General features: G+C 42.2%; 1 protein-coding gene across 2 annotated transcripts in view; it reads right to left on the bottom strand.

Moving 5' to 3' along the window:
* The window catches only part of LOC128648507 (oncostatin-M-specific receptor subunit beta), a 161,267-nt gene that overhangs the window by 16,163 nt on the left and 119,345 nt on the right, over positions 1-25,759 (bottom strand). For both annotated transcript variants that reach the window (XM_053701219.1, XM_053701218.1), the window contains one exon: positions 12,406-12,585. In XM_053701219.1, coding sequence (XP_053557194.1) covers positions 12,406-12,585 — 180 coding nt within the window. The remainder of the gene's footprint in view (positions 1-12,405; positions 12,586-25,759) is intronic.

Below are 25,759 nucleotides of genomic sequence, written 5' to 3'. Positions count from 1 at the left end.
TTGGTTAGAAGTAAGCGTGTGTGGCTGTAACACCAGGCTCAGTGTGTTTGGTTAGAATTTAGCGTGTGTGGCTGTAGGTTAGGGATGCAGGGATGCAGGTATGAAGAGGCATTGACATAACACTAGGCTCAGTGTGTTTGTTTACAAATTAGCATGTGTGACTGTAGGTCAGGGGCACAGGTAAGAAGGTTAGGGATGCAGGTAAGGAGAGGCATTGACATAACACCAGGCTCAGCGTGTTTGGTTAGAAGTTAGTGTGTGTCACTGTAGGTTAGGGATGCAGGTAAGAAGAGGCATTGACATAACACCAGGCTCAGTGTGTTTGGTTAGAAGTTGGTGTGTGTGACTGTAGGTTAGGGATTCAGGTAAGAAGAGGCATTGACATAACACCAGGCTCAGTGTGTTTGGTTAGAAGTTAGCGTGTGTGGCTGTAGATTGGGGATGCAGGTAAGAAGAGGCATTGACATAACACCAGGCTCATTGTGTTTGGTTAGAAGTTAGTGTGTGTAGCTGTAACAGCAGGCTCAGTGTGTTTGGTTAGAAGTTAGCGTGTGTGGCTGTAGGTTAGGGATGCAGGTAAGGAGAGGCATTTACATAACACCAGACTCAGCGTGTTTGGTTAGAAGTTAGCGTGTGTGACTGTAGGTTAGGGGCACAGGTAAGAAGAGGCATTGACATAACACCAGGCTCAGTGTGTTTGGTTAGAAGTAAGCGTGTGTGGCTGTAACACCAGGCTCAGTGTGTTTGGTTAGAATTTAGCGTGTGTGGCTGTAGGTTAGGGATGCAGGGATGCAGGTATGAAGAGGCATTGACATAACACTAGGCTCAGTGTGTTTGTTTACAAATTAGCATGTGTGACTGTAGGTCAGGGGCACAGGTAAGAAGGTTAGGGATGCAGGTAAGGAGAGGCATTGACATAACACCAGGCTCAGCGTGTTTGGTTAGAAGTTAGTGTGTGTCACTGTAGGTTAGGGATGCAGGTAAGAAGAGGCATTGACATAACACCAGGCTCAGTGTGTTTGGTTAGAAGTTGGTGTGTGTGACTGTAGGTTAGGGATTCAGGTAAGAAGAGGCATTGACATAACACCAGGCTCAGTGTGTTTGGTTAGAAGTTAGCGTGTGTGGCTGTAGATTGGGGATGCAGGTAAGAAGAGGCATTGACATAACACCAGGCTCATTGTGTTTGGTTAGAAGTTAGTGTGTGTAGCTGTAACAGCAGGCTCAGTGTGTTTGGTTAGAAGTTAGCGTGTGTGGCTGTAACACCAGGCTCAGTGTGTTTGGTTAGAAGTTAGCATGTGTGGTTGTAGGTTAGGCATGCAGGTAAGAAGAGGCATTGACATAACACCAGGCTCAGTGTGTTTGGTTAGAAGTTAGCATGTGTGGCTGTAGGTTAGGCATGCAGGTAAGAAGAGGCATTGACATAACACCAGGCTCAGTGTGTTTGGTTAGAAGTTAGCGTGTGTGGCTGTAACGCCAGGCTCAGTGTGTTTGGTTAGAAGTTAGCGTGTGTGGCTGTAGGTTAGCCATGCAGGTAAGAAGAGGCATTGACATAACACTAGGCTCAGTGTGTTTGTTTACAAGTTAGCATGTGTGACTGTAGGTTAGGGGCCCAGGTAAGAAGAGGCATTGACATAACACCAGGCTCAGTGTGTTTGGTTAGAAGTTAGCGTGTGTGGCTGTAGGTTAGGGGCGCAGGTAAGAAGAGGCATTGACATAACACTAGGCTCATTGTGTTTGGTTAGAAGTTAGCATGTGTGGCTGTAACACCAGGCTCAGTGTGTTTGGTTAGAGGTTAGCGTGTGTGACTGTAGGTTAGGGGCGCAGGTAAGAAGAGGCATTGACATAACACCAGGCTCAGTGTGTTTGGTTAGAAGTTAGTGTGTGTGGCTGTAGGTTAGGCATGCAGGTAAGAAGAGGCATTGACATAACACTAGGCTCAGTGTGTTGGGTTAGAAGTTAGCGTGTGTGACTTTAGGTTAGGCATGCAGGTAAGAAGAGGCATTGACATAACACTAGGCTCAGTGTGTTTGGTTAGAAGTTAGCATGTGTGGCTGTAGGTTAGGGGTGCAGGTAAGAAGAGGCATTGACATAACACCAGGCTCAGTGTGTTTGGTTAGAAGTTAGCATGTGTGGCTGTAGGTTAGGGGTGCAGGTAAGAAGAGGCATTGACATAACACTAGGCTCAGTGTGTTGGGTTAGAAGTTAGCGTGTGTGACTTTAGGTTAGGCATGCAGGTAAGAAGAGGCATTGACATAACACTAGGCTCAGTGTGTTTGGTTAGAAGTTAGCATGTGTGGCTGTAGGTTAGGGGTGCAGGTAAGAAGAGGCATTGACATAACACCAGGCTCAGTTTGTTTGGTTAGAAGTTAGCGTGTGTGGCTGTAACACCAGGCTCAGTGTGTTTGGTTAGAAGTTAGCGTGTGTGACTGTAGGTTAGGGGCACAGGTAAGAAGAGGCATTGACATAACATCAGGCTCAGTGTGTTTGGTTAGAAGTTAGCATGTGTGGCTGTAACACCAGGCTCAGTGTGTTTGGTTAGAAGTTAGCGTGTGTGACTGTAGGTTAGGGGCGCAGGTAAGAAGAGGCATTGACATAACACCAGGCTCAGTGTGTTTGGTTAGAAGTTAGCGCGTGTGGCTGTAGGTTAGGCATGCAGGTAAGAAGAGGCATTTACATAACACTAGGCTCAGCATGTTTGGTTAGAAGTTAGCGTGTGTGGCTGTAGGTTAGGCATGCAGGTAAGAAGAGGCATTGACATAACACTAGGCTCAGTGTGTTTGTTTACAAGTTAGCATGTGAGGCTGTAGGTTAGGGACGCAGGTAAGTGTGGTGACATTTTATCACAGGGATATTGGAAATAGCTGGTTTATTCAAGTAGTTCTTTTGTCTAGTGTCTGTCTAGGTGTACACTCCCAATGGCCTATGAGTGGCATTTGATAAGCCACTCCCTTTTGAATTGGGGTATAAAATACTGTAACACCAGAACCTCTGCCTCTTTTTTATCCTGCTCCTGCTAAAAGATGGATGATGTTGGACACAGAGAATCTGGCTAAGTATTTCTGGGATAATATTCTGTGTAGCAGTATTGCACAAATTGGGGTTAGTGTAGTAAAGTTGCCCTGTATCTTAAATTGTGCACTGTATCTGTAAAATAGATTTATATATATACCTGTAAATATTTATCTTCTTATTAACATATATTGATTCCTAAATAAACTGTTTGGCAAATATTGGAGACCCTCTCATAGAGTTTATTTCACAATTTATTTGTGTTGGTTTTAGTGGTTTCACCATAGAGATTTAGTATATTATATTTAGTAGAAAGTAAAGATATTTTAAATTAATAGATAACCACAGTAAGAAGAGGCATTGAAATAACACCAGGCTCAGTGTGTTTGGTTAGAAGTTAGCGTGTGTGGCTGTAGGTTAGGGACGCAGGTAAGAAGAGGCATTGACATAACACCAGGCTCAGTGTGTTTGGTTAGAAGTTAGCGTGTGTGGCTGTAGGTTAGGGACGCAGGTAAGAAGAGGCATTGACATAACACCAGGCTCAGTGTGTTTGGTTAGAAGTTAGCGTGTGTGGCTGTAGGTTAGGGACGCAGGTAAGAAGAGGCATTGACATAACACCAGGCTCAGTGTGTTTGGTTAGAAGTTAGCGTGTGTGGCTGTAGGTTAGGGACGCAGGTAAGAAGAGGCATTGACATAACACCAGGCTCAGTGTGTTTGGTTAGAAGTTAGCGTGTGTGGCTGTAGGTTAGGGGCGCAGGTAAGAAGAGGCATTGACCTAACACCAGGCTCAGTGTGTTTGGTTAGAAGTTAGCGTGTGTAGCTGTAGGTTAGGGACGCAGGTAAGAAGAGGCATTGACATAACACCAGGCTCAGTGTGTTTTGTTAGAAGTTAGCGTGTGTGGCTGTAGGTTAGGCATGCAGGTAAGAAGAGGCATTGACATAACACTAGGCTCAGTGTGTTTGTTTTCAAGTTAGCATGTGCGGCTGTAGGTTAGGGACGCAGGTAAGAAGAGGCATTGACAACACCAGGCTCAGTGTGTTTGGTTAGAAGTTAGCGTGTGTGGCTGTAGGTTAGGGACGCAGGTAAGAAGAGGCATTAACATAACACCAGGCTCAGCGTGCTTGGTTAGAAGTTAGCGTGTGTGGCTGTAGCTTAGGGATGCAGGTAAGAAGAGGCATTGACATAACACCAGGCTCAGCGTGTTTTGTTAGAAGTTCGCGTGTGGCTGTAGGTTAGGGACGCAGGTAAGAAGAGGCATTGACATAACACCAGGCTCAGCGTGTTTGGTTAGAAGTTAGCGTGTGTGGCTGTAGGTTAGGGATGCAGGTAAGGAGAGGCATTTACATAACACCAGACTCAGCGTGTTTGGTTAGAAGTTAGCGTGTGTGACTGTAGGTTAGGGGCACAGGTAAGAAGAGGCATTGACATAACACCAGGCTCAGTGTGTTTGTTTACAAATTAGCATGTGTGACTGTAGGTCAGGGGCACAGGTAAGAAGGTTAGGGATGCAGGTAAGGAGAGGCATTGACATAACACCAGGCTCAGCGTGTTTGGTTAGAAGTTAGTGTGTGTCACTGTAGGTTAGGGATGCAGGTAAGAAGAGGCATTGACATAACACCAGGCTCAGTGTGTTTGGTTAGAAGTTGGTGTGTGTGGCTGTAGGTTAGGGATGCAGGTATGAAGAGGCATTGACATAACACTAGGCTCAGTGTGTTTGTTTACAAATTAGCATGTGTGACTGTAGGTCAGGGGCACAGGTAAGAAGGTTAGGGATGCAGGTAAGGAGAGGCATTGACATAACACCAGGCTCAGCGTGTTTGGTTAGAAGTTAGTGTGTGTCACTGTAGGTTAGGGATGCAGGTAAGAAGAGGCATTGACATAACACCAGGCTCAGTGTGTTTGGTTAGAAGTTGGTGTGTGTGACTGTAGGTTAGGGATTCAGGTAAGAAGAGGCATTGACATAACACCAGGCTCAGTGTGTTTGGTTAGAAGTTAGCGTGTGTGGCTGTAGATTGGGGATGCAGGTAAGAAGAGGCATTGACATAACACCAGGCTCATTGTGTTTGGTTAGAAGTTAGCGTGTGTAGCTGTAACAGCAGGCTCAGTGTGTTTGGTTAGAAGTTAGCGTGTGTGGCTGTAACACCAGGCTCAGTGTGTTTGGTTAGAAGTTAGCATGTGTGGCTGTAGGTTAGGGATGCAGGTATGAAGAGGCATTGACATAACACTAGGCTCAATGTGTTTGTTTACAAATTAGCATGTGTGACTGTAGGTAAGGGGCATAGGTAAGAAGAGGCATTGACATAACACCAGGCTCAGCGTGTTTGGTTAGAAGTTAGCATGTGTGGCTGTAGGTTAGGGACGCAGGTAAGAAGAGGCATTGGCATAACACCAGGCTCAGTGTGTTTGGTTAGAAGTTAGCGTGTGTGGCTGTAGGTTAGGGACGCAGGTAAGAAGAGGCATTAACATAACACCAGGCTCAGTGTGTTTGGTTAGAAGTTAGCGTGTGTGACTGTAGGTTAGGGGCACAGGTAAGAAGGTTAGGGATGCAGGTAAGGAGAGGCATTGACATAACACCAGGCTCAGCGTGTTTGGTTAGAAGTTAGTGTGTGTCACTGTAGGTTAGGGATGCAGGTAAGAAGAGGCATTGACATAACACCAGGCTCAGTGTGTTTGGTTAGAAGTTGGTGTGTGTGACTGTAGGTTAGGGATTCAGGTAAGAAGAGGCATTGACATAACACCAGGCTCAGTGTGTTTGGTTAGAAGTTAGCGTGTGTGGCTGTAGATTGGGGATGCAGGTAAGAAGAGGCATTGACATAACACCAGGCTCATTGTGTTTGGTTAGAAGTTAGCGTGTGTAGCTGTAACAGCAGGCTCAGTGTGTTTGGTTAGAAGTTAGCGTGTGTGGCTGTAACACCAGGCTCAGTGTGTTTGGTTAGAAGTTAGCATGTGTGGCTGTAACACCAGGCTCAGTGTGTTTGGTTAGAATTTAGCGTGTGTGGCTGTAGGTTAGGGATGCAGGTATGAAGAGGCATTGACATAACACTAGGCTCAGTGTGTTTGTTTACAAATTAGCATGTGTGACTGTAGGTCAGGGGCACAGGTAAGAAGGTTAGGGATGCAGGTAAGGAGAGGCATTGACATAACACCAGGCTCAGCGTGTTTGGTTAGAAGTTAGTGTGTGTCACTGTAGGTTAGGGATGCAGGTAAGAAGAGGCATTGACATAACACCAGGCTCAGTGTGTTTGGTTAGAAGTTGGTGTGTGTGACTGTAGGTTAGGGATTCAGGTAAGAAGAGGCATTGACATAACACCAGGCTCAGTGTGTTTGGTTAGAAGTTAGCGTGTGTGGCTGTAGATTGGGGATGCAGGTAAGAAGAGGCATTGACATAACACCAGGCTCATTGTGTTTGGTTAGAAGTTAGCGTGTGTAGCTGTAACAGCAGGCTCAGTGTGTTTGGTTAGAAGTTAGCGTGTGTGGCTGTAACACCAGGCTCAGTGTGTTTGGTTAGAAGTTAGCATGTGTGGCTGTAGGTTAGGGATGCAGGTATGAAGAGGCATTGACATAACACTAGGCTCAATGTGTTTGTTTACAAATTAGCATGTGTGACTGTAGGTAAGGGGCACAGGTAAGAAGAGGCATTGACATAACACCAGGCTCAGCGTGTTTGGTTAGAAGTTAGCATGTGTGGCTGTAGGTTAGGGACGCAGGTAAGAAGAGGCATTGGCATAACACCAGGCTCAGTGTGTTTGGTTAGAAGTTAGCGTGTGTGGCTGTAGGTTAGGGACGCAGGTAAGAAGAGGCATTAACATAACACCAGGCTCAGTGTGTTTGGTTAGAAGTTAGCGTGTGTGACTGTAGGTTAGGGACGCAGGTAAGAAGAGGCATTAACATAACACCAGGCTCAGTTTGTTTGGTTAGAAGTTAGCATGTGTGGCTGTAACACCAGGCTCAGTGTGTTTGGTTAGAAGTTAGCATGTGTGACTGTAGGTTAGGGACGCAGGTAAGAAGAGGCATTGACATAACACCAGGCTCAGTGTGTTTGGTTAGAAGTTAGCGTGTGTGGCTGTAGGTTAGGGACGCAGGTAAGAAGAGGCATTGACATAACACCAGGCTCAGTGTGTTTGGTTAGAAGTTAGCGTGTGTGGCTGTAGGTTAGGGACGCAGGTAAGAAGAGGCATTGACATAACACCAGGCTCAGCGTGTTTGGTTAGAAGTTAGCGTGTGTGGCTGTAGGTTAGGGATGCAGGTAAGAAGAGGCATTGACATAACACCAGGCTCAGCGTGTTTGGTTAGAAGTTAGCGTGTGTGGCTGTAGGTTAGGGATGCAGGTAAGAAGAGGCATTGACATAACACCAGGCTCAGCGTGTTTGGTTAGAAGTTAGCGTGTGTGGCTGTAGGTTAGGGGCGCAGGTAAGAAGAGGCATTGACATAACACCAGGCTCAGTGTGTTTGGTTAGAAGTAAGCGTGTGTGGCTGTAACACCAGTCTCTGTGTTTGGTTAGAAGTTAGCGTGTGTGGCTGTAGGTTACGGGCGCAGGTAAGAAGAGGCTTTGACATAACAGTAGGCTCAGTGTGTTTGGTTAGAAGTTAGCGTGTGTGGCTGTAGGTTAGGGGCGCAGGTAAGAAGAGGCATTGACATAACACCAGGCTCAGTGTGTTTGGTTAGAAGTAAGCGTGTGTGGCTGTAACACCAGTCTCTGTGTTTGGTTAGAAGTTAGCGTGTGTGGCTGTAGGTTACGGGCGCAGGTAAGAAGAGGCTTTGACATAACACCAGGCTCAGTGTGTTTGGTTAGAAGTTAGCGTGTGTGGCTGTAGGTTAGGCATGCAGGTAAGAAGAGGCATTGACATAACACTAGGCTCAGTGTGTTTGTTTACAAGTTAGCATGTGTGGCTGTAGGTTAGCGGCGCAGGTAAGAAGAGGTATTGACATAACACCAGGCTCAGCGTGTTTGGTTAGAAGTTAGCGTGTGTCACTGTAGGTTAGGGATGCAGGTAAGAAGAGGCATTGACATAACACCAGGCTCAGTGTGTTTGGTTAAAAGTTAGCGTGTGTGACTGTAGGTTAGGGATGCAGGTAAGAAGAGGCATTGACATAACACCAGGCTCATTGTGTCTGGTTAGAAGTTAGCGTGTGTGGCTGTAGGTTAGGGATGAAGGTAAGAAGAGGCATTGACATAACACCAGGCTCAGTGTGTTTGGTTAGAAGTTAGTGTGTTTGGCTTTAGATTGGGGATGCAGGTAAGAAGAGGCATTGACATAACACCAGGCTCATTGTGTTTGGTTAGAAGTTAGTGTGTTTGGCTTTAGATTGGGGATGCAGGTAAGAAGAGGCATTGACATAACACCAGGCTCAGTGTGTTTGGTTAGAAGTTAGCGTGTGTGGCTGTAGGTTAGGCATGCAGGTAAGAAGAGGCATTGACATAACACCAGGCTCAGTGTGTTTGGTTAGAAGTTAGCGTGTGTGGCTGTAGGTTAGGGACGCAGGTAAGAAGAGGCATTGACATAACACCAGGCTCAGTGTGTTTGGTTAGAAGTTAGCGTGTGTGGCTGTAGGTTAGGCATGCAGGTAAGAAGAGGCATTGACATAACACCAGGCTCAGTGTGTTTGGTTAGAAGTTAGCGTGTGTGGCTGTAGGTTAGGCATGCAGGTAAGAAGAGGCATTGACATAACACCTGGACCAGTCACTATTTATACAAATGCTTAAACTAGCTCTTCATATAATGCCTGTAATCTGAGTTATGGAAATCCTGTGTATTGTGCGTATTTATATATTAATGCAAAACAATCTACCAGCACAAATTTAGATTTACAATAATTTAATCTAATTATTGTTTGCTAATTTTACAAACTCACAGTTCCCATATTGTCTATAGTTCTGTTTTATCTGCATATATAAAAGAGTAATACAAAATATTGAAACAGTTGAAAAATATCAGACATTTTTTATAACAAACATTTTTAAATATTTTTCTGTGTCTACAGACACAAAACATACTGGCCTAGATTTGGAGTTCGGCAGTAAAAGGGCTGTTAACGCTCCGCGGGCTTTTTTCTGGCCGCACCATAAATTTAACTCTGGTATCGAGAGTTTAATCAAATGCTGCGTTAGGCTCCAAAAAAGGAGCGTAGAGCATTTTTACCGCAAATGCAACTCTCGATACCAGAGTTGCTTACGGACGCGGCCGGCCTCAAAAACGTGCTCGTGCACGATTCTCCCATAGAAAACAATGGGGCTGTTTGAGCTGAAAAAAAACCTAACACTTCCAAAAAAGCAGCGTTCAGCTCCTAACGCAGCCCCATTGTTTCCTATGGGGAAACACTTCCTACGTCTGCACCTAACACCCTAACATGTACCCCGAGTCTAAACACCCCTAACCTTACACTTATTAACCCCTAATCTGCCGCCCCCGCTATCGCTGACCCCTGCATATTTTTTTTAACCCCTAATCTGCCGCTCCGTAAACCGCCGCAACCTACGTTATCCCTATGTACCCCTAATCTGCTGCCCTAACATCGCCGACCCCTATATTATATTTATTAACCCCTAATCTGCCCCCCTCAACGTCGCCGACACCTGCCTACACTTATTAACCCCTAATCTGCCGAGCGGACCTGAGCGCTACTATAATAAAGTTATTAACCCCTAATCCGCCTCACTAACCCTATCATAAATAGTATTAACCCCTAATCTGCCCTCCCTAACATCGCCGACACCTACCTTCAATTATTAACCCCTAATCTGCCGAGCGGACCTCACCGCTACTATAATAAATGTATTAACCCCTAAAGCTAAGTCTAACCCTAATACTAACACCCCCCTAATTTAAATATAATTTAAATCTAACGAAATTAATTAACTCTTATTAAATAACTTATTCCTATTTAAAGCTAAATACTTACCTGTAAAATAAATCCTAATATAGCTACAATATAAATTATAATTATATTATAGCTATTTTAGGATTAATATTTATTTTACAGGCAACTTTGTAATTATTTTAACCAGGTACAATAGCTATTAAATAGTTAAGAACTATTTAATAGTTACCTAGTTAAAATAATAACAAATTTACCTGTGCAATAAATCCTAACCTAAGCGGGGGTTGGCGATCCATCATCCGGTGCTGAAGAGGTCCAGCCAATAGAATGCGAGCTCAATCTGATTGGCTGATTGGATCAGCCAATCGGATTGAACTTGATTCTGATTGGCTGATTCCATCAGCCAATCAGAAAATTCCTACCTTAATTCCGATTGGCTGATAGAATCCTATCAGCCAATCGGAATTCGAGGGACGCCATCTTGGATGACGTCCCTTAAAGGAACCGTCATTCGTCGGGAGACAACGGAAGAAGAGGATGGATCCGCGTCGCCTGCTTCAAGATGGACCCGCTCCGCACCGGATGGAAGAAGATTGAAGATGCCGCTTGGAGAAGATGTTTGCCGGTCCGGATGTCCTCTTCTTGCCGGATAGGAGGAAGACTTTGGAGCCTCTTCTGGACCTCTTCAGCACCGGATGATGGATCGCCAACCCCCGCTTGGGTTGGATGAAGATGTTGGAGCCAGGACGGATCGGTGAACCTGGTATGGTGAAGACAAGGTAGGAAGATCTTCAGGGGCTTAGTGTTAGGTTTATTTAAGGGGGGTTTGGGTTAGATTAGGGGTATGTGGGTGGTGGGTTGTAATGTTAGGGGGGGGTATGGTATGTTTTTTTTTACAGGCAAAAGAGCTGAAATCCTTGGGGCATGCCCCGCAAAGGGCCCTGTTCAGGGCTGGTAAGGTAAAAGAGCTTGTAACTTTTTTAATTTAGAATAGGGTAGGGCATTTTTTATTTTGGGGGGCTTTGTTATTTTATTAGGGGTCTTAGAGTAGGTGTAATTAGTTTAAAATTGTTGTAAGATTTTTCTTATGTTTGTAAATATTTTATTATTTTTTGTAACTTAGTTCTTTTTTATTTTTTGTACTTTAGCTAGTTTATTTAATTGTATTTATTTGTAGCAATTGTGTTTAATTAATTTATTGATAGTGTAGTGTTAGGTTAATTGTAGGTAATTGTAGGTAGTTTATTTAATTATTTTATTGATAGGGTAGTGTTAGGTTTAATTATATCTTAGGTTAGGATTTATTTTACAGGTAAATTTGTTATTATTTTAACTAGGTAACTATTAAATAGTTCTTAACTATTTAATAGCTATTGTACCTGGTTAAAATAATTACAAAGTTGCCTGTAAAATAAATATTAATCCTAAAATAGCTATAATATAATTATAATTTATATTGTAGCTATATTAGGATTTATTTTACAGGTAAGTATTTAGCTTTAAATAGGAATCATTTATTTAATAAGAGTTAATTAATTTCGTTAGATTTAAATTATATTTAACTTAGGGGGGTGTTAGTGTTAGGGTTAGACTTAGCTTTAGGGGTTAATCAATTTATTAGAATAGCGGTGAGCTCCGGTCGTCAGATTAGGGGTTAATAATTGAAGTTAGGTGTTGGCGATGTTAGGGAGGGCAGATTAGGGGTTAATACTATTTATGATAGGGTTAGTGAGGCGGGTTAGGGGTTAATAACTTTATTATAGTAGCGCTCAGGTCCGCTCGGCAGATTAGGGGTTAATAAGTGTAGGCAGGTGTCGGCGACGTTGAGGGGGGCAGATTAGGGGTTAATAAATATAATATAGGGGTCGGCGGTGTTAGGGGTAGCAGATTAGGGGTACATAGGGATAACGTAGGTGGCGGCGCTTTGCGGTCGGAAGATTAGGGGTTAATTATTTTAAGTAGCTGGCGGCGACGTTGTGGGGGGCAGGTTAGGGGTTAATAAATGTAATACAGGGGTCGGCGGGGTTAGGGGCAGCAGATTAGGGGTACATAAGTATAACGTAGGTGGCGGTCGGCAGATTAGGGGTTAAAAATTTTAATCGAGTGACGGCGGTGTGGGGGGACCTCGGTTTAGGGGTACATAGGTAGTTTATGGGTGTTAGTGTACTTTAGGGTACAGTAGTTAAGAGCTTTATGAACCGGCGTTAGCCAGAAAGCTCTTAACTCCTGCTATTTTCAGGCGGCTGGAATCTTGTCGTTAGAGCTCTAACGCTCACTTCAGAAACGACTCTAAATACCAGCGTTAGAAAGATCCCATTGAAAAGATAGGCTACGCAAATGGCGTAGGGGGATCTGCGGTATGGAAAAGTCGCGGCTGAAAAGTGAGCGTTAGACCCTTTAATCACTGACTCCAAATACCAGCGGGCGGCCAAAACCAGCGTTAGGAGCCTCTAACGCTGGTTTTGACGGCTACCGCCGAACTCCAAATCTAGGCCACTGTGTTCAAACTCAGTGATATATTTTATTTGATATGTTACATTATTACTGGAACAAATTTATTGAACATGATAGTTACCTGAAAGCACAAGGTCTTTTGCTTCCTTGATTTCACATCCTCCTCCAGTGCTTTTTAAATAGACGTTGTACCCAACTATAAATCCTTCTTGTGATTTGCCAGTTGGATATGACTCCCATGTTATAGATATTGCTTGTGATTCCATGTTGCTGATTTTCACCTGAGGCGCCACTGAGGGAGCTAAGGAAATAAATGTTTATTCCATGTTTTAAAGGGCACATAATGAAATAAAGCAGCATCCTTTTAGGAACAAAAACATCACAACATTTCTCTAATTTCTATGTCAGGGCTCTGCTTAAACCCCTTGCTACAGGGAATTTCAGAGAAAAACTTGCTCAAAATACTGAAGAATTTTTAGCATTTTTGCTTTCACTCCATTTAAATAGAAATAGACCCATGTTTTTTTTATTTACCTATCAAAACTATATATTTGTTTTAGTAGACAACCCAAGATATTGATCTAGGCCCATTTTGGTATATTTCATGCCACTGTTTCCCTGCCAAATGCAATCATATTAAAAAATTGTTAACTTTTACACAAACTTTGGGCTTCTTACTGAAATTACTTACACACAACTACTGCAGTCATAAGACAAATGGTTGTAAAAGGTCCTCTGGGGTCCCATTTGTTCTGAAATAGCAGACATGCATGACTTTGGAATCAGTTTTTGGCAATTAGAAGGCCACTAATTGCAACTGCGCAACACACATCTGAAATTCCCAGCAGTGAAGGGGTTAATTAGTTAGCTGGCAAGGGTAATAGTATTTTAATGCAGGATTACCATCCCTGATCCCTCCCAAACAGCTCTTTCCTCCCACAATTACACTCCTGACCATCATCTTAGGTACTAGCAGACAGTTTTAAAGTGTAGGATCCCCCTTACCCTTCCACCTCCCTGATCCCTCCCAAACCACTTTTTAACCCTCCCAATTGTGTCCACCATCTTAGGTTCCCTACAGCTCTCGCCAATACCCAGTTAATAGATAGAAGAGTTTTTTTTTCTGTACTTTAGTGGTCCTTCCCCCTCCCTGCAATTGCTACTGTAGGGCCCCCCATCCTGATTCCTCATTTTCTAACTTTATCAGAGCATCTATTCCCTCCCTCTTTCATCCACACTTACTTTTCTATAGGTAGGGACCCTCCCACTCCTTCCACCGCTGTGCTGCCCACCCACCTCCCTCCATCCCTCCTGAACCTTTCACCGGCACAAACAGAGATCATTGCAGGCAATGACACAGACAAGCAGTCTGCATTCATATGGTAACGAAGAACTGATCAAGCTCTGTTACCATATGAAGGCAAATGCATGCAGCCCAGACTGCTGGAGTTCCTGAAGATCAGATGTAGATATACATTATGTAGTACAATGGGCAATGTACAGCATGATGTATATCTATGTCTGATTGGCGCAAGGGGTTAAACATATTTCTTTGCATGGAAACGTTTAACCCCTTAATGACCACAGCACTTTTACATTTTCTGTCCGTTTGGGACCAAGGCTATTTTTACATTTTTGTGGTGTTTGTGTTTAGCTGTAATTTTCTTCTTACTCATTTACTGTACCCACACATATTATATACCGTTTTTCTCGCCACTAAATGGACTTTCTAAAGATACCATTATTTTCATCATATCTTATAATTTACTATAAAAAAAAATATAAAATATGAGGAAAAATTGAAAAAAACACACTTTTTCTAACTTTGACCCCCAAAATCTGTTACATATCTACAACCACCAAAAAACACCCATGCTAAATAGTTTCAAAATTTTGTCCTGAGTTTAGAAATACCCAATGTTTACATGTTCTTTGCTTTTTTTGCAAGTTATAGGGCCATAAATACAAGTAGCACTTTGCTATTTCCAAACCACTTTTTTCCAAAATTAGCGCTATTTACATTAGAACACTAATATCTTTCAGGAATCCCTGAATATCCCTTGACATGTATATATTTTTTTTTAGTAGACATCCCAAAGTATTGATCTAGGACAATTTTGGTATATTTCATACCACCATTTCACCGCCAAATGCGATCAAATACAAAAAATCGTTCACTTTTTCACAAATTTTTTCACAAACTTTTGGTTTCTCACTGAAATTATTTACAAACAACTTGTGCAATTATGGCATAAATGGTTGTAAATTCTTCTCTGGGATCCCCTTTGTTCAGAAATAGCAGACATATATGGCTTTGGCGTTGCTTTTTGGTAATTAGAAGGCCGCTAAATGCCACTGCGCACCACAAGTGTATTATGCCCAGCAGTTAAGGGGTTAATTAGGGAGCTTTTAGGGAGCTTGTAGGGTTAATTTTAGCTTTAGTGTAGTATAATAGACAACCCCAAGTATTGATCTAGGCACATTTTGGTATATTTCATGCCACCATTTCACCGCCAAATGCGATCAAATTGAAAAAAAAGTTAAATTTTTCACAATTTTAGGTTTCTCACTGAAATAATTTACAAACAGCTTGTGCAATTATGGCACAAATGGTTGTAAATACTTGTCTGGGACCCCTTTGTTCAGAAATAGCAGACATATATGACTTTGGCATTGCTTTCTGGTAATTAGAAGGCCGCTAAATCCTGCTGCGCCTCACACGTGTATTATGGCTAGCAGTGAAGGGGTTAATTAGGGAGTTTGTAGGGAGCTTGCAGGGTTAATTTTAGCTTTAGTGTAGAGATCAGCCTCCCACCTGACACATCCCACCCCCTGATCCCTCCCAAACAGCTCCCTTCCCTCCCCCACCCCACAATTGTCCCCGCCATCTTAAGTACTGGCAGAAAGTCTGCCAGTACTAAAATAAAAGGTTTTTTTTTAAAAAAAAATACATTTTTTTAGCATATTTACAACCTCCCTGATCCCCCCCAAAACCGCTCTCTGACCATCCCCTCTGCCTCATTGGGGGCCATCTTGGGTACTGGCAGCTGTCTGCCAGTACCCAGTTTGCAAAAAAAAAGTGGTTTTTTTATATTTATTTGGATTTTTTCTGTAGTGTAGCTTCCCCCCCCACACAGACAAACACCCACCACCTTGCTGATCTTTTTTTTTTTTTTTTTTAATAAAAAGGCATTTACAAACTTTTTTTTAAGATATTTTCTGTAGTGTAGCGGTTCCCACCCGCTCCCTCCCCGTGCACGCGCCCGCCCCCGCCCTCCCGTGCACGCGCGCGTCCGTGCGCGCCCCCGCTCATCCCCGCCCACAATCCCGCCCCCCCTGCAGATAACCAGGGCCATCGATGGCCGCCACCCGCCTCCCGGTCCGGCTCCCACCCACCAACGCAGGGAGCCACCGATCTCCGGTGCAGAGAGGGCCACAGAGTGGCTCTCTCTGCACCGGATGGCTTAAAAAAGTTATTGCAGGATGCCTCCATATCGAGGCATCACTGCAATAACCGGAAAGCAGCTGGAAGCGAGCAGGATCGCTTCCAGCTGCTTTCCAAACTGAGGACGTGCAGGGTACGTTCTCAGGCATTAACTGCCTTTTTTTTGAGGACGTACCCTGCACGTCCTCGGTCGTTAAGGGGTTAATATACCAATGTCAACTTTTCACTGGCTGAGAACGACACCTCCCACAGTTGTGGCTCATCCCTTAGATATTGTGTTGTTCTCGTTGTCTCTTGTTTTTACACTTTTCTCATTTCTGTTCCCCTAGTTGAACTGTTTTTATTTTTTAACACCTACATCTTATTTTAATATGTATTTTCTTTTTCAAAAAATGTTTCTCTCTAAAAACATATGAAATAATTTAATATATGTGAATAATTCTATTACTAGTAACCGTCCCAGAGGCAGAACATTTCTTCACTTTCTGCGGATATTTTTTTTAGTGAAAATTTTTCTGCAGGTCTTTTTCAAATAAAATAAAATTTTAAATTAGACAGTTACAATAAGGCACCAGTTCAACTGTGTTGGTTAACTGAAGAATAAAGCAATTTTTAATGCTTTATAATATAATTGCATTGCAAATTAGTTGCATACAAAAAAAAAAAAAAATTAAAATGTCCCTTGAATAAATCTGTTTCCTTTTCTCTTGGTCTAACATAGAAATGTAGTAATAAAAAAGATGCAATGCTCATACTAACGTCTTACATTCAGAATAAACAGCTTTGCAGACTGAGAAAGCCTAGGGGGTGGGTTTGAAAAAATCTCTGAGAGCCAGTCAACAAGCAATGTGCTGCTGCTTTGCAGCACTACTGTATATTTGACTGCTTACTTCAAACAGCATTTTGCTCTGGATGCACTGTGTTAAGGAAAACTTACACATTGCAACCAGAGCACAGCTCTGTTTGAAGAGAGCTGTCTAATGTGGAACAGCACTACAAAGTTCAAGCGCTAACAGTTCCTGCATGTGTCCTGATTTTTCTGCAGACATGCTGCATTTTATGATATGACATCTCAGATCACTGCATGTTCTGCCTTGGGGGTAACCGTAAACTCAAATACCAACATCTCAGTGGGTAAATGAATAAATTAATTAGTGCATAATCATATCAGTAAAAGCTGCCAAATCACCTTAAAGGACCAGTCAACACAGTAGATTTGCATAATCAACACATGCAAGATAACAAGACAATGCAATAGCACTTAGTCTGAACTTCAAATGAGTAGTAGATTTTTTTTCTGACAATTTTAAAAGTTATGTCTTTTTCCACTCCCCCTGTACCATGTGACAGCCATCAGCCAATCAAAAATGCATACATGTACCATGTGACAGCCATCAGCCATTCACAAAAGCATACACACTTATTCTTGCACATGCTCAGTAGGAGCTGGTGACTCAAAAAGTTTAAATATAAAAAGACTGTGCACATTTTGTTAATGGAAGTAAATTGTAAAGTTGTTTAAAATAGCATGCTCTATCTGAATAATGAAAGTTTAATTTTGATTGAGTGTCCCTTTAATTTTAATTTTTTTTTACCTCCTTAGGGCTAGATTACAAGTGGAGCGCTTATTTATCTTGTGCCCATTTAAGGAGCGTGCGATAAATAACCAGCCATTACAAGTGGCTAGTTATTGCTACCGCAAACTCATAGTAGCAATGTAATGCTGCTGAGCTAGATGGTTATGGATCACAACTGCAGAGTAAAATCAAATAATATATTTGTATCACTATGGCAATGGACTATTGTACAGCATAGACCAGGCTGCTTACAGTGAAGAAATTTAATCTCAAATAATTAAATTGCAGAATAAGGTTTAACTTCTTATAATGAAAAGAAAGTCTGAGTTGCTTTTCTAGGTCACAACAAAACAATAACCTTTGGTTAGGGTATGGAGGAGAAACAAATAGCAAACCAATACTTATTTGTTGGAGGTTGAAGTTCATTCAGCTCATTTAAAGTAAGAAACAAGTTGATAAGCCACAGTGCGAGTGAGTTGTCACAAATGCAGTTAGCATAAACTGAATGGAGACCGCAATAGTTAACTCAGTCCACAAGGTTGCTTTTCAGGATTGCGGTGAGTAAAACGATAATGTATAGTACTAGACAGCGTTAACTTGTACACAGCAGTTGTATGTTGTTTAAGGCTTACCCCCAGCCAGCCGTAGATGTCAAACTGAAGTGGAGCGGCTTATCTAGCTTCCTGCTGTATGTTCCGTAGCAAGCTGTGTGAGCTGTGGTTGCGCTCAGTTGCGGCAGTTGGGGGGAGGAGACCGGGAAGACTGGAGCACTTCAGAGCCTTAGTGATTGCGAGACTTGCACAGGAAAAGTGAAACAAGCATACAGCAACTGCAGGTAGGAGAGTTATAGCATAAACGCTGAATAATAAAAAGTCTCTTGATTGTTGAAAAGGTGCGGTTGTAACCGTGATGGCAGAGCTTGGTTTGTAATCACTCCCAGGGAGCAGACACGCTCCGGTTTAGATAGAAAGTTGGAGTAGCTTGATATGAGAAGCACAACAATTAGGTATGTCAGGCCTCAGATGCAGCCTAAAGTTTTAATAATTAAGCACCTGTCTGCAGTCAGGTGATGCCTTAAGTACAGGTAAGCCTGAGTCAGGTGTCAGGGAAAAGGTGAAAACAAAAACACGGAGTGGAATCCTTACATACGTCCCCCTTCAAGCAAGCCGATCCTCGGCTTGATGTCTGGGTCTAAGAGGATAACGTCTGTGGAATCGGGAGATCAGTCTAGGAGCATCAATATGAGTATAGGGCTCCCAAGTATCATCTTCAGGTGAGTAGCCCTTCCATCTCACCAGATATTGCAAAACCCCTCTATGTCGTCTAGAATCCAGGAGGTCGTGGATCTCATAAACATCTGAATCCAAGGGTATCGAAACAGGAGGTAAAATGGGTTTCACTGCAGGGTCATTTGAAGCTGGTTTAAGGAGGGACACATGAAAGGTGGGATGGATTGGAATCGAACTAGGTAAATCAAGAGTTACTGCGTTTGGGTTAACCACCTTAGTGATAGTGAATGGCCCAATGTACAATCCTGCTAATTTTTTGCTGGGAACTGGCATTTTGATGTTTTTTGTCGAAAGCCAAACTTTATTGCCAATAGCATAAGGAGGTGATGGTCGTCTGCGTAAATCGTAGTATTTCTTTTGTGAAGTTTGAGCCTGTTGAATATTGCTTCTAAGGAAGTGGAAGTTCTCAGCGAGCTTTTGGAGTAGATCATCTACAGAAGGAGAATTTGGGTTATCCGGATTTTCCAAGCAGAATTGAGGATGATATGCGTAGTTGGCGAAGAAGGGAGAGACTTTGGTGGATGAGTTAACCGAGTTATTGTATGCAAATTCTGCAAGATATAAGTATTGTGACCAGTCGGTTTGATGGTATGAGCAGTAACAGCGTAAGTACTGCTCTAACCATTGGTTTAATTTCTCCGTTTGGCCATTTGTTTGCGGATGGAAGGCAGTACTTAAACGATGGTCAAATTTTAGTTGTTCGGAGAGATTCTTCCAAAACTTAGAGGTAAACTGTGTACCCCTATCGGTTGTTATGATAGATGGAATACCATGGTAACGGACGATAGAATTTAAGAAGAGCTGTGCAGTTTCACTGGAAGTGGGGAGTTTGTTAAATGGAATGAAATGGGCCATTTTGGTCAGAATGTCTGTAACAACTAGGATGGTGTTGAAACCAGAACTTACGGGCAGCTCGACTATAAAGTCCATGCCTAGATGTAGCCAAGGTCTGGTGGGTATTTGTATTGGAAGAAGTTGTCCATATGGTTTAGCCCTTTCCTTTTTGGATGTGATGCAGATGGTGCAGTTGGATATATAGTTCTTAACAGAAGTTTCCAAATTTGGCCACCAATAGGAACGACTGAGAAGTTCTTTAGTTTTGCTGATACCGGGATGTCCCAGAAGAGGTGGATCATGATGTTGTTTAATCAGAGCTAACCTGAGGTTCTCGGGGATGTATAAACGATTGTCATGATAGTAGAGATTGTTTCTACGTGAGAGTTGAAGGTGGGGTAGCTGTGGATCAGTCCGTAAAGCTGTCCGTACCTGTGTCTTGAAAGTAGAAAGAAGTCCCAGGAATCTATCCGGAGGAATGATAGAAGTGGATTCCTGAGTATTTGGAGGTCTATGGTCTTTTCTGGACAGTGCATCGGCCTTTCCATTTTTAGAACCGGGCCTATAGACTATTTGATAGTTGAACCTACTGAAGTATAGGCTCCATCTAACCTGACGACTAGAGAGAGTTTTATTCTTCTGGAGAAACTCGAGATTACGATGGTCGGTGAAGATGGTGATTGGTAAGAGGGTGCCCTCCAAGAGATGCCTCCAATGCTCGAAAGCACGTTTTATGGCCAAGAGTTCTTTTTCACCAACAGCATAATTCATCTCAGGAGGTGATAATATTTTTGAATAGAAGGCCACTGGATGAAGAGGGTCATTCATGCTTCGTCTTTGGGAAAGGACAGCTCCGAGGGCATAATCCGAGGAATACACCTCTAGAACAAATTGGAGAGAAGGGTCAGGAAATTGAAGAATTGGAGCAGAGCAGAAGGAGTTTTTTAGAGAGGTAAACGCTTCAGTTGCCTTGCTGTTCCAAATAAATGGTATGCTGGAGCTGGTAAGAGCAGTAAGAGGTTTAGCTATTTGAGAAAAATTTTTAATAAATTTCCTATAATAGTTGCTAAAACCGAGGAATCGTTGTAGCTCTTTCCTGTTTTTTGGTTGTGGCCAATTTTTTACGGAATCAACTTTATTAGCCTGCATTTGGATACCATTTGGACCGATGGAGTAACTTAAGAAATCTATTTCTTTTGTGTGGAAAACACACTTCTCGAGTTTTGCATATAGCCTATGCACTTGGAGTCTGGAGAGTATCCAACTTACGTGTTTAATATGGTCTTCTAAGGTGTTTGAGTACACTAGAATGTCGTCCAAGTACACGACCACACAAGTATCCAGTAGATCGTGAAATATATCATTGATAAAGTACTGGAACGTGGCCGGGACATTTTTTTAACCCGAACGGCATTACTAGGTACTCAAAAAGACCGTATCTGGTCCTGAAAGCAGTTAACCACTCATCCCCTTCTCTAATGCGGACTAAGTTGTAGGCCCCTCTTAAGTCCAACTTAGTGAATATTTTGGCATGTTGGAGACGTTCAATGAGTTCGGGGATGAGTGGTAGGGGATACCTATTTTTTACAGTGATTTTGTTAAGTTCCCTGAAATCGATAATTGGACGGAGGGAGTTGTCTTTGTTTCTTACAAAGAAGAAACCTGCAGCAGCTGGAGAGACTGATGGACGAATAAAGCCTTTTTTTAAATTTTCATCTAAATATGTCTTTAGATGGTCAAGTTCAGGTTGACAAAGAGGGTAAAGATGACCATAGGGAGGAGTGGTACCAGGTTTGAGCTCGATAGGACAGTCATATGACCGATGTGGAGGCAGTGTCTCCGCTTCTTTCTTACTAAATACCTCTGCAAATTTTTTATATACTTCCGGAATCTGTGGTGTTTCTATTATCTGAAGCAGGGTGGAATGATTCAGACAAGTTTGGTGGCAGTAAGCTGAATCAAAAGTTAAACCTAAATTACTCCAGTTGATCACGGGTTTGTGTAACCTGAGCCATTGTAAGCCTAACACAATGGGAAAGAGAGGTGAGGAAATAACATCAAACGATATGTATTCTTGATGAGATCCTATAGTGGATACGAGAATAGGAATTGTGTGCTGGGTAATGGGGCCAGAGGAAATTTCAGAGCCATCTACAACCCTAATAGAGACAGGAGACAATTTAGTGATGAGTGGAATTTTATTCTTTAATACAATAGATAGATCAATGTAATTTCCTTGGGCTCCGGTATCAATTATAGCTTCTTTCGTCATGCGATTGTTGTCCCACTGTAACGAGAGAGTTAAAGTACAGTGAATTGGTTTATCATGTACAATCAACGAGGTCAGTTGTAAGAGGGACTTACTATTTTTGTTTTTACGTAGAGAAGGACAATCACGAATAGCATGGTTAGGACTACCACAGTACATGCAGAGACCCTTTGATTTTCTTCTAAATCTTTCTTCTGAAGTCAGTGGTCCTCGCATAAAGCCTATATCCATAGGTTCGGGAACACTTGAAGAAGAACTAGTTGATGGAGGATGGAGGGCTCTCTTGTAAGCAGAGTCCCCAGGTTGGCGTTCAGACTTCCTTTCGCGGAGTCTTCTATCAATTTGCATGGAGAGCTTCATGAGGCCATCTAAGGTGTCAGGGAGATCTGTACGGGCAAGCTCGTCTTTAACTGCCTCTGAGAGCCCAAGACGAAATTGGTTCCATAAGGCAATCACGTTCCATTGAGAATCAATGGCATGTTGTTTGAACTCCGTTATGTAGACTTCAACGGCACGGTTGCCTTGTTTTAGTTTACGCATCTTACTTTCTGCAGTCAGTTGTAAGTTAGAGTCTGAGTAAAGTTCATCCATGACAGCTAAGAAGGACTGTAAGGAAGATAGAATAGGATCGTTGTTTTCAAAAAGGGTGTCAGCCCAGATACGGGGTTCACCCCTTAGGTAGGAGATCATAGAAAGGACTTTAACCTTATCATTAGGATAGGTGTGAGGTTTTAAATTGAAGGTGAGGAGGCATGCATTCCTATATTGGCGATATAGACTCCTATCTCCATTGAACAAATCAGGTGCTGCAATCTGTGGTTCAACTATAGATTCAGCACTTTTTCCTTTAAGGGGAGTGGTGTCTTTTATAATCTTTCTTAAAGTCTCATTTTCGACCTTTAGATCCCTAAGGCCTTGAGTGAGTTCATCCACTCTCTTGGAGAGATTGTAAATGAATTGGGGCAACTCTGCTGGATCCATTTTTTATGGGCTTAATTATTCTGTAATGCTGCTGAGCTAGATGGTTATGGATCACAACTGCAGAGTAAAATCAAATAATATATTTGTATCACTATGGCAATGGACTATTGTACAGCAAAGACCAGGCTGCTTACAGTGAAGAAATTTAATCTCAAATAATTAAATTGCAGAATAAGGTTTAACTTCTTATAATGAAAAGAAAGTCTGAGTTGCTGTTATAGGTCACAACAAAACAATAACCTTTGGTTAGGGTATGGAGGAGAAACAAATAGCAAACCAATACTTATTTGTTGGAGGTTAAAGTTCATTCAGCTCATTTAAAGTAAGAAACAAGTTGATAAGCCACAGTGCGAGTGAGTTGTCACAAATGCAGTTAGCATAAACTGAATGGAGACCGCAATAGTTAACTCAGTCCACAAGGTTGCTTTTCAGGATTGCGGTGAGTAAAACGATAATGTATAGTACTAGACAGCCTTAACTTGTACACAGCAGTTGTATGTTGTTTAAGGCTTACCCCCAGCCAGCCGTAGATGTCAAACTGAAGTGGAGCGGCTTATCTAGCTTCCTGCTGTATGTTCCGTAGCAAGCTGTGTGAGCTGCGGTTGCGCTCAGTTGCGGCAGTTGGGGGGAGGAGACCGGGAAGACTGGAGCACTTCAGAGCCTTAGTGATTGCGAGACTTGCACAGGAAAAGTGAAACAAGCATACAGCAGCTGCAGGTAGGAGAGTTATAGCATAAACGCTGAATAATAAAAAGTCTCTTGATTGTTGAAAAGGTGCGGTTGTAACCGTGATGGCAGAGCTTGGTTTGTAATCACTCCCAGGGAGCAGACACGCTCCGGTTTAGATAGAAAGTTGGAGTAGCTTGATATGAGAAGCACAACAATTAGGTATGTCAGGCCTCAGATGCAGCCTAAAGTTTTAATAATTAAGCACCTGTCTGCAGTCAGGTGATGCCTTAAGTACAGGTAAGCCTGAGTCAGGTGTCAGGGAAAAGGTGAAAACAAAAACACGGAGTGGAATCCTTACAAGCAATCATCATTCAGAAAGTTAACCAGAGATCAGATCTCTAGTTAATTTTTTAAAAGTGGCCCAATTGCCCCCAACATAAAGTATATTTTAGTTTTTTGCTACAAAAAAAAGTATATATATTTTTTTAATAAAAAACAACTGAATTTTGGAGGACTTCCGGTGGGCGGCATTCCAAGATGGCTGCAAGAATCTTTTGCTCTGAAGATACCCTCTTTTAAAAAGCCAATTTGCAGCCTGTATATCTTGCCATCTACCTCTCCATTGACAAATAAGTGTCCGGGAAATCCTAGTAGATAAAAGGAATCTGATCACTTCTACCCCGGAAGGCATTTTGAGTATTGAAATAGTGGAACGGACTGTATCTATCTCTGCCATCCACGAGGCAATGGATACAGAAAGAGATATCGTTCTAAAGCTACTAGCAACTTTTGCACCCAAAATGGACCATCTACTTAGTAGTTGTGAGACGCTAATAAAAATGGTGCAAGACAGCAGACGTTCCTGTTTTCTTGGAGTGACTCCAACTAATTTGCAACACAGCTACACTACTCTAAAATCGCAACTCCTGGATAGCTATCACAACATGTGCAGTATCGGATAACAGATCTGCAGCGTACCCTTTGGAAGATCGCCACTTGTCTGCAGATGGGATCGATGGACCGACGCCTCTCTGTGATGCACAGGAGAACTTGGAACATCTGCTCACAGTACAGACACATTGCTCCAACTCGAAGATCCTTCTGAAGGCCTTTTCTTTGCTCCCTCCGGTTACGGAGGCCTATCCTAGATGTTGCGCAGGGGAGATAAACTGCGGCAGCTTAGAACCACAACAGATTATACACCTGCTGATGGTTGACATGTCGGGGCTTGAGTCGATCCCTACGGGGTTGGGGTGTGCAATGCCTGAAATATTGCCAACAATAGATCCTAGACGACGGATGGAAAACACCATGAGGCAAATTGAGGACAATGCTCTTAATATTGTGCCATATGAAAGAAAATGGGACTATAAAAGTTTCTTGTGTCTGTGCTTTCTGTGGATTCTTAGACACAGGAGAGGTGTCGGTTAAGAGGATGATTTCTGGTCCTGTCCGCCTGATTTACATAGTCACAACCATATAATGGAAAGTTTCTGCTGCATGACCGGCTTGTAAATATAATGTGCACTAACCATCCAGTTGACGGGTAATTGCTGCCATGTTGCTGACTCTTTAAGTGTGTTTCAAGACATTTAATAACACTCTGAATTGCAGAGTATAAATTTCAAATAGATATTTTGTTTGAATATCTTTAATACAATTCAACTCACGATTACTTATGAGAAAGTTAATCCTGCCTGGAAATTGCTGAGGACTATAATCCTCATTATATAGGACCCTTTACAATCATCCTGTTACAACACTACAAATCTATTACATGGAAAACACCATTTATCTATATATATATATATATATATATATATATATATATTTATAAAAATATATATCTTTTTAAATTTATTTATAGTATTTAAATTAGAAACTCCACTTGGAAGTGAAAAAGAAAGACATAGCTTATACTCATAAATATAATAATAAGAGAACTATTAGTACTGAAAATTGGGAAGATGGCCAGTGCAATAATTGTTATATTAGAGTGTCTGCTTAGCCGACATGTTAATATTGTTGCAAACATATAATGGAGTCTATGAAATATGTTATAATTAAAGCAAATATGCACAAGGATATATTTCTACCTAAGTCTTAGGTAAATAACTTCAAATTTGAATGAGCTAAACTTACCAATGTTGAATTTGGCTTCTATAGGAAGGCTATATTATGGCCACCAACAGCACATCATTAATAAAAAAAAACCCCATAAATATAGTTTCTACCTCTAATATACAGTAAACAGATCTCAAGTGAGTATGAAAATATTGTGCATAACATAAATATACCCAAGACTTGAACGAATACATTCGTAAGGGGGATCATTGAAGCACTGGGGAGGTTCTGTACCTCAAGGCATTATAGTGACAGAGAGGGTAAGAACTATTAACTCCCAGCTCCTT

The sequence above is a fragment of the Bombina bombina genome, chromosome 2, assembly GCF_027579735.1.
Source record: "Bombina bombina isolate aBomBom1 chromosome 2, aBomBom1.pri, whole genome shotgun sequence".
NCBI lineage: Eukaryota > Metazoa > Chordata > Amphibia > Anura > Bombinatoridae > Bombina > Bombina bombina.
The sequence above is the reverse complement of the archived record's forward strand: the minus strand, read 5'-3'. Positions and strand labels throughout refer to the sequence as shown.